This window comes from Triticum urartu, chromosome 3A (assembly GCF_056163025.1).
Source record: "Triticum urartu cultivar PI428250 chromosome 3A, HENAU_Tu73, whole genome shotgun sequence".
Lineage (NCBI taxonomy): Eukaryota > Viridiplantae > Streptophyta > Magnoliopsida > Poales > Poaceae > Triticum > Triticum urartu.
The window spans coordinates 337,946,369-337,954,085 of NC_141875.1; the positions used below are offsets into that span (position 1 = coordinate 337,946,369).

The 7,717-nt window shown below is 43.1% G+C and overlaps 1 protein-coding gene across 1 annotated transcript; it reads right to left on the reverse strand.

Moving 5' to 3' along the window:
* Positions 1 to 859: 859 nt before the first annotated feature.
* Positions 860 to 5,470, reverse strand: LOC147979636 (uncharacterized). The gene is made up of 4 exons (XM_087547028.1): positions 5,216 to 5,470; positions 4,854 to 4,972; positions 2,246 to 2,376; positions 860 to 1,837 (listed from the first exon to the last, which is right to left on the reverse strand). Exons 1-4 carry the CDS (start codon positions 5,388 to 5,390, stop codon positions 1,810 to 1,812), a joined length of 453 nt encoding a protein of 150 aa, XP_087403154.1. The 5' UTR covers positions 5,391 to 5,470; the 3' UTR covers positions 860 to 1,809.
* Positions 5,471 to 7,717: the final 2,247 nt, after the last annotated feature.

Sequence of the window (7,717 nt, forward strand, 5' to 3'; positions counted from 1 at the left end):
CATCTTGACGACTTCGTGTTTGGTAATCTCAGTGGCGCCGAGGGCTTGAAGCTCATTTGTGATGTTAGTGAGTCGGTCAAATGTGTGCTGGACATTCTCATTGTCATTTCGCTTGAAGCGGTTGAAGATGTTGCGAAGGACACTGATTCTCTGATCTCTCTGGGTTGAGATGCCTTCATTGACCTTGGATAGCCAGTCCCAGACCAGCTTGGATGTCTTCAAAGCACTCACACGGCCATACTGTCCTTTGGTCAGATGACCACAGATGATATTCTTGGCAGTAGAGTCCAGTTGAACGAATTTCTTGACATCAGCAGCAGTGACACCTTCTCCATCCTTGGGAACGTCGTTCTCGATGACATACCATAGGTTGACGTCAATGGCTTCAAGATGCATGCACATCTTATTCTTCCAGTAGGGATATTCAGTTCCATCAAAGACGGGGCACGCAGCGGAGACTTTAATTATCCCTGCAGTCGACATAGCTAAAACTCCAGGTGGTTAAACCGTATCACACAGAACAAGGGAGCACCTTGCTCTGATACCAATTGAAAGTCCGTTATATCGACTAGAGGGGGTGTGAATAGGCGATTTTTATGAAAGTCTTCAGAACATAGAAGTTTTGAAGACAAACGATAAAATTAAACCTATTACCATGCAGCGGAAGGTAGACTACACTAGGCAAACCATAGTCAAGTATTCAATGAAGTGAAAGCACAAAGACTAATATCAGCTAGGTAGTAAGGATCAGGTAGGAAGATATTGTGAAGCCAAACAGAACATGCAGTCACTCAGTGAAGACAAATGATAGAGCAAACATACAATGACTTCACAAGGAGTAATAGTAAGTAAAGTGAAGTGAAGATGAAACCAGTGACTCATTGAAGACAATGATTTGTTGAACCAATTCCAGTTGCTGTGACAACTGTACGTCTGGTTGGAGTGGCTAGGTATTTAAACCTTAGGACACACAGTCCCGGACACCCAGTCCTGAACACGCAGCTCAGGACACCCAGTCCTCACCGTATTCTCCTTGAGCTAAGGTCACATAGACCTCACCCAATCACTCTGGTAAGTCTTCAAGGTAGACTCCCAAACCTTCACAGACTATGTTCACTGGCAATACACAATGTCTCTTGGAAGCTCAGAACGCGACGCCTAACCGGCTGGAGGATGCACAGTCCTCAAGTGTAATAAGTCTTCAGATCACACAGACAAGAAGACTTAAGTGATGCCCAATTCTCTCTGGCTCTGGTGGTTAGGGCTTTATCCTCGCAAGGAATTCTCTCTCAAAGGCTTCGAGGTGGGTTGCTCTCAAACGACAAAAGCCGTGCTTTCAATCTGAGCAGCCAACCGTTTATGGTTGTAGGGGGTGGGCTATTTATAGCCACTTGGCAACCCGACCTGATTTGTCCGAAATGACCCTGGGTCACTAAGGAACTGACACGTGTTCCAACGGTCAGATTTCAAACTCACACGACAACTTTACTTGGGCTACAAGCAAAGCTGACTTGTCCGACTCTGGACAAGATTCGCTCTCATAGTCTTCACTCGAAGACATAGGTTTTTGGTTTAGGCATCACTTTAGTCATTCTGACTAGTTCTCTTGGACCCCACTTAATAGTATGGTGGTTCCTATGACTCAACACAAAAGAAAAAGAACTACGAAAGATCTAAGTCTTTGAGCTCCATAGGCTTCATATAGTGTCTTCTCTTGTCATAGTCTTCAATGTGAATATCTTCATATACCACCTTTGACTTCAATGTCTTCATACAGTTTTAGGGGTCATCTCTAGTAGTAAAACCGAATCAATGAGGGACTTCTACCTGTGTTATCCTGCAATTCTCACAAACACATTAGTCCCTCAACTAGGTTTGTCGTCAATACTCCAAAACCAACTAGGGGTGGCACTAGATGCACTTACACATACTGATCTAGCTAACACAACAAAATTTTCATCTAGTGGACTTTTAACATTATATTAGAAAACTTGAGCTAAAAAATCCCACATTTGTTATACTTGAAAACTATACCCAGACTAGGCACCCCCCAAATCTCACACAACAAAGCATGTTATATGTATTTTTCATGAATGATTGTTCACGTACTGAACTGAGAGCACCTAGTTTGTGTTTCAGGAATTAAAATAGATGTCCTGAGCACCCTGTTTCAGCAAATGTTTGTGCTATAATTTAACAATAGAGAATATAGATAAGCAAACACCTATTTTTATGGAGAATATACCATTTTTGACGGCCTTCATGTGACCAGCGGTGCTGGAGGTGATCTCGTGTCTCCTGCTGCTGCTGCTGCAGGTCGACGAGGACTTGTATAGCGGTAGAGTTTTTGCAAAGTGAACTGATACCTTTTCTAGCCTGAGAAATGCAGAAAATTAGCAAAAGTGAACCACCAAATTCTATATAGAAGTGTAGAAATTAAGACATCAAAAGTTTAAACAAAGTAGGTGGAGTTTTTTTTAGTACATTAGCATTTGAACTTTTATTAGTTCTTGTCCTCAAAACAAAGTAGCTTGATTTTTTAACCACCGCAAATAAACTCTTAAATACTTATGGCAAGTATATTTGAACTGATGTATCCTTTTTCTAGTTACTGATTGCCAACTTGCCCAAACAAACTCTGAAGTACTTATGGCGAGTATTTTTCAACTGATGCATCTTCTTTCTAGTTAAAAAATTGCTATACTAGAGTACTGCATCCTTGGAAATGAAATACCAACATCATTGGTTGTGTAAAAACACTGAAAAGAATTGCTTGTTGTACTGTATTTTTATAGTACAAATTGTACTGAACTTAACTAGTTTCGCACTGGAATTTAAAACATCATACATACGCGTTAATTAATGCAAACATAGCAAACTCAAAATTTCTGTAGTCTATAAAATATAGGAAACCCAAAATTTCCTAACGAGTGCATTTGCGTGGAGTTACCTACTGAACTTCTAGGCTGACATTGGTTCTCCTGTTTTCTTTACACAACCAACTTCGTGTTTTTTATAAGCGAACTGAATGGAAAACTTGATGGTGCACTTCTGTAATTTGTTCAAGGTGAACTGATGCACTTGCAAAGTTAACTTATTATGTTCCTTTTTCATACTGAATTGATGTCTGTTCACAAAATGAAAAGGTTAAAGGTGTGAACATTCAGTACATTTGTAACTTAGCTAGCCCCGCACTAGAACTGACATAATAAGTTAAGTTATCAATAGTGATCCATCGATGCAAGCTTAGTTCTTAGGTTACAAATTTGTAAATACTAGTACTGCTACCAGCATTTATAAATACTAGCGAACTTGAACTTGTGGTCGATCAAGATCGGAACTGATTGTGTTACAAGCACAAATACAAAATCCAATGAAGGTGATATAAGTACATGTTAGAAAGATAATCAAGTTCAGGTATATTAATTGGGAGAAGTTCAAAAAGAAACTTTTAAAACGTTTGTATTAAAAATATGTGTACTACATAACATCTGTACTCACTATGACGATGTGTTTGTACGGCTCCACTGCCAGTGAAGAATCTCTTACCGTCACGCTATGTAAGTGAAGATGTGACCCTTCCAAAATATTGGAACTGATATGACAAGTAACAATAGTAGAAAGTGTTGTAATAATATTTTTTTCCTTGTAGCTTTTTTGGAGCAAGAAGTTTGATCATGTGGCAATGATTTTTCTTTTGCAGACACTAAATATTTGAACCTTTTGTGCAAGTATGTTTGAACTAGGGAGAAGAGAGCATAACAAGGGAAGTGAAGCAATGACATGCGGTACAGAAATTTTCTTCTCATAAACATGCACATCTTTTTTACTTTTTCGATACAGAAATTCCTGACAAAGGCTCAATATGAAATAAGAGAATACCAAACATTTGTTTTGAGGGGAAAATTAACTACACAAGAAATTTTCATTTTTAGTCAGCTTTTTTTTCATCGATCAGCTTCTGTGCAACTTGATTTTGACCTAAGAAACAAATGAAAATGAAGTGTAGCAGAGAGAATTAGGGTCAATTGAGGTAGTTACTAAGAAGGAGTGTGAACCTTTATCTACTGAACTTTTTAAAGTTTTAAGCTTGAACTTCTGTTCTTCTTTTAAGTACTGACACTACACAAAGCTTCTTTTAAGTTTTGAGTGTGAACTATTTGTGTCCTAGCTCAGACATTTTCCACAAACAGATGACATGCAGAAATTGTAGGTTTTGCTTTTACCTCGACGCTTTTCTGGACTTCCAAAATACACTCTGGTACATGTGCTTGTTATCAGGCATAACCACAAGCACTATAGAAAGAACATGGGAACACAAAGGAAATTGGACTTATGATCAGGGAAGTTGATGCACTAAAAAGCAATCAAAAGATGAACTGAAAACAATTGATGCTCTTCAAAAGCATTCGGGAGAGATAACAGCTTCAAGCTGTTTTTTGGGGGCTCTTCTATTAGCAGACTAGTAACCGACCATCTACCATGTGCATGTAGGGAATGAGAGTTGTTCCATATATCTATATGAACATACATATTGCATAGGATTGCATCTAATTACTCTCTCCATCTACTATAGTAATACATCTACAGAGAAGGAAAGTCGAGTAGTTCTATGTTAAATGATTCCAACCGAAATTCACATTTTCTTTTAACAAAACCAAACTTCTTCAATGAACTTCTTTAGGTTTATGTGTTTGAACCTAGAATCTTTCCAAACAAGTACTTAGCTCGCTTTTCTTTTTTCCTTCATGATGGGATCAGAAGTGCACAAGCAGCACAACATGGAAGCAATAACACAAGGATCAATCGGGGCAAACAACAGAACACAGAACTAAATAGATAAATATGCTTACAGAAAATCTGCATCTTCTTAATGGGCATGACACCGGCAATACTTCGCGCAACGGAGAACCTGCACTGCTGGATACGTCGAGAGAGGACTGAGGGCAGCACGTCCCCATGTGTTTATTTTCTGCAATAGTCACCATGAGAGGACAAGGGAGGAATTACTTCTCGGTGAGCAAAAATGTACAGGGAGCAAGGGAGAGCCGCGGAAGACGGGGCATCGACCAGCGGTGGCGTGGCGCAGAAGCACTACGACTGCAGTGAGCCGCCCCAGTGGGATGGGGTTCAGGCACCAGCTGGATGTTGCGCATCCCGATGCGAGGAAGGGGAGGGTTGGGGCGGCGGGACGCGTCGGCGGGGGTGGACACACCGCGCGGGAAGGTGGGATGGGTCGCCGGGAGGTGGAGGCGCCGCGCCATGGCGATGGTGGCCGGGTCGGATCCGGCAGTAAGAGACGGCTGGGGGCGGCGGCGCGCGGCGGCGGGCCATGGGGCGGCGGCGCGCGGCGACGGGGCATGGGGCGGTGACGCGCAGCGGCGGGGCATGGGGCGGCGGCGCGCTGGAGATGGGTTCGAGGGTGAGTGGGTCGTGCAGGGTGGGGCGGGGGTTTCCTTTCTCTTTTTCTTTTTTTAGATCGGTCATGGTGGGCTGCATTCGATTGCGCGCCTATATAAGGGTGAGGGGTAACAAAATATTATTCTGTTACTAGTAACAGAATAGTCTAGCCCTATATATATAAATGGGTGGTGGTGTTACATGGTATTTACATGAGAGGGGAAGGGGGGGGGTTTACATGGGGGGTTACAATGGGGTGGGGGTGGCTGGAGAAAAGCAGCAAGAATCGTGGCCACTAAATGTTTGTTATGCGGTGGTAGCCTATGGCTAATATTAGAGAAATCTTTTTTGAAGCTTGTCCTCCAGGAATCGACCGTGGTGGTCACATGTCGAAAATAGTTGTTGTTGCGTTCCTTCCAGAGGATCCAGGCAGCCACCAGAAGAGATCCATGATCATCTTGCACCCATGCCTCATTTTTAGGTGTGAAATCATATCCAACCTATTGCCCTGCGGCGGCCAATGGATCCCCAAGAGGTGCCAGCATGTTCGACTAAAGGCGCAATGAAAGAACAGATGTTCCACAGTCTCCTCAACGTGTTGGTTGCAAAGAAGACAATCTAGGTTGTTGCCAATATTGTAGTGTCATCTGTTCAGCATGTTACATGTATTGAGTCTGTCAGAGAGCATAACCAGCCAAACACTTTGATTTTTGGGATGGATTTGGCCTTCCAGAGCCATTTGAACCCCTCATGGGCCTGCACAACCCGGAAGACAAAGGTGTAATAGGCAGAGGTCTTGAATGTTTGGGCTCCCCAAGCACAAATCCACTGATCTTTTGAGTCGTCCAGAGTGAAATGAAAGACCTCCCGCTGAATTTGTCGTAGCTCGTCATGGGCTTGCATGGATAGCGGTAGGTGAAAGGTTGCAGCCAGATCCCTGGTTGCCAGAAACTGTTGAACTGAAATATCTTCATTGGTAGCAAAGGAGAACGCTCGAGGGAAGGATGTGGTGTAGATGGAGTTATTCCACATGTCCTTCCAGAATAGAGTTGTATCACCAGAATTGACTTGTACAGTTGTAACCCCATGATATGTAGGCATGAGTTTAATGAGGTCCTTCCACCAGAATGATCCAGAGGGCTCAGCTGCGTCTGGGACAAGGCCATTGTAGTATGTGTGCCAGATGAGGTTTACCCATGGGATGTCATGACGGTTGTAGAACTTGTGCAGCATTTTGAGCAGAAGGGCATCATTTTGTATACGTAAGTTTAGCACGCCAAGGCCACCACATTTCTTGGGTCGGCAAATCATGTCCCATGCAGCCAGGGGTGCGCATTTCTCCCCATTTTCGGTCTTCTTATTCCACAAACAATACCTTCAGATTTTATCCAACTGTTCTATTATCTTAGGGGGGAGTTTGAGGGTCCCCATGGGATAGATAGCAAGTGCCGTGATGAGTGAGTTCACAAGGGCCAATTTGTCTGCATATGACATAAATGACATAGCTGCGGTGATTCTGCGTTCAGGTTTGCAAACCATGGGGGCCATATCAAGGACCGTCGGTTTGGCCGTGCCAAGTGGCAGGCCTAGATAGGTGAAGGGCATGCTGGCAATGGAACAACCAAAAAGGTCCGCGAGGGTTTTGCACTTATCGTGAGGTGTGTTGATAGGAATCATGGTTGATTTATGAAAATTGATTTTAAGTCTGATCGAGGCAGCATAATCTGTTAGTATTTGCTTCATGCGGATGATCTGTTCCTGGCAGGCCAGCATGATAATGATGGTGTCGTCCGCGTATTGAATTACCGAATTATTGTCATCAGATGGGGGTGGGATCAGGTGTTGCAAGAGATTGTTAGCCAGAGCATCATTTATGGCCATTTGAAGCAGGTCAGCGGCCAACACAAAAATCAAGGGCGGCAAAGGATCACCTTGTCGGACTTCACACCTGCATTGGAATTGGCGGCCCGAGATCCCATTGAGAAGGACTGAGGATTTTCCAAAAGAAAAGATGCATTCTATCCACTGGAGCCATTTCTTATTAAATCCCATTTTCTTCATAATTTGCAGCATAGCCGGGTGTTCTATAGTGTCGAATGCCTTGGCAAAATCCAGCTTCAATAAGATAATTTCCCGTTTGGAGGCCTGACATTGGTGTATGTATTCGAAGGCCCAGGCCAGGCAATCATGTATCGATCTACCACGTAGGAAACCATATTGGTTACGATGGACAATTTGAAGGATGATTTTCTGGAGCCTATTTGCACGAATTTTGGTGATCATCTTGAGGCAGTAGTTGAGGAGCGTGATGGGCCGA

Excerpts from the sequence above, each read along its gene's own strand:
- LOC147979636 (XM_087547028.1), bottom strand. The coding sequence starts at position 5,390 with ATGCCCCGCCGCTGCGCGTCACCGCCCCATGCCCCGTCGCCGCGCGCC. Across the intron at positions 2,377-4,853 it reads TAAGAAGATGCAGATTTTCT|GCTAGAAAAGGTATCAGTTC; the intron begins GTAAGCATATTT and ends TGCATTTCTCAG. Across the intron at positions 1,838-2,245 it reads CATGAAGGCCGTCAAAAATG|GATAACACAGGTAGAAGTCC; the intron begins GTATATTCTCCA and ends TGAGAATTGCAG.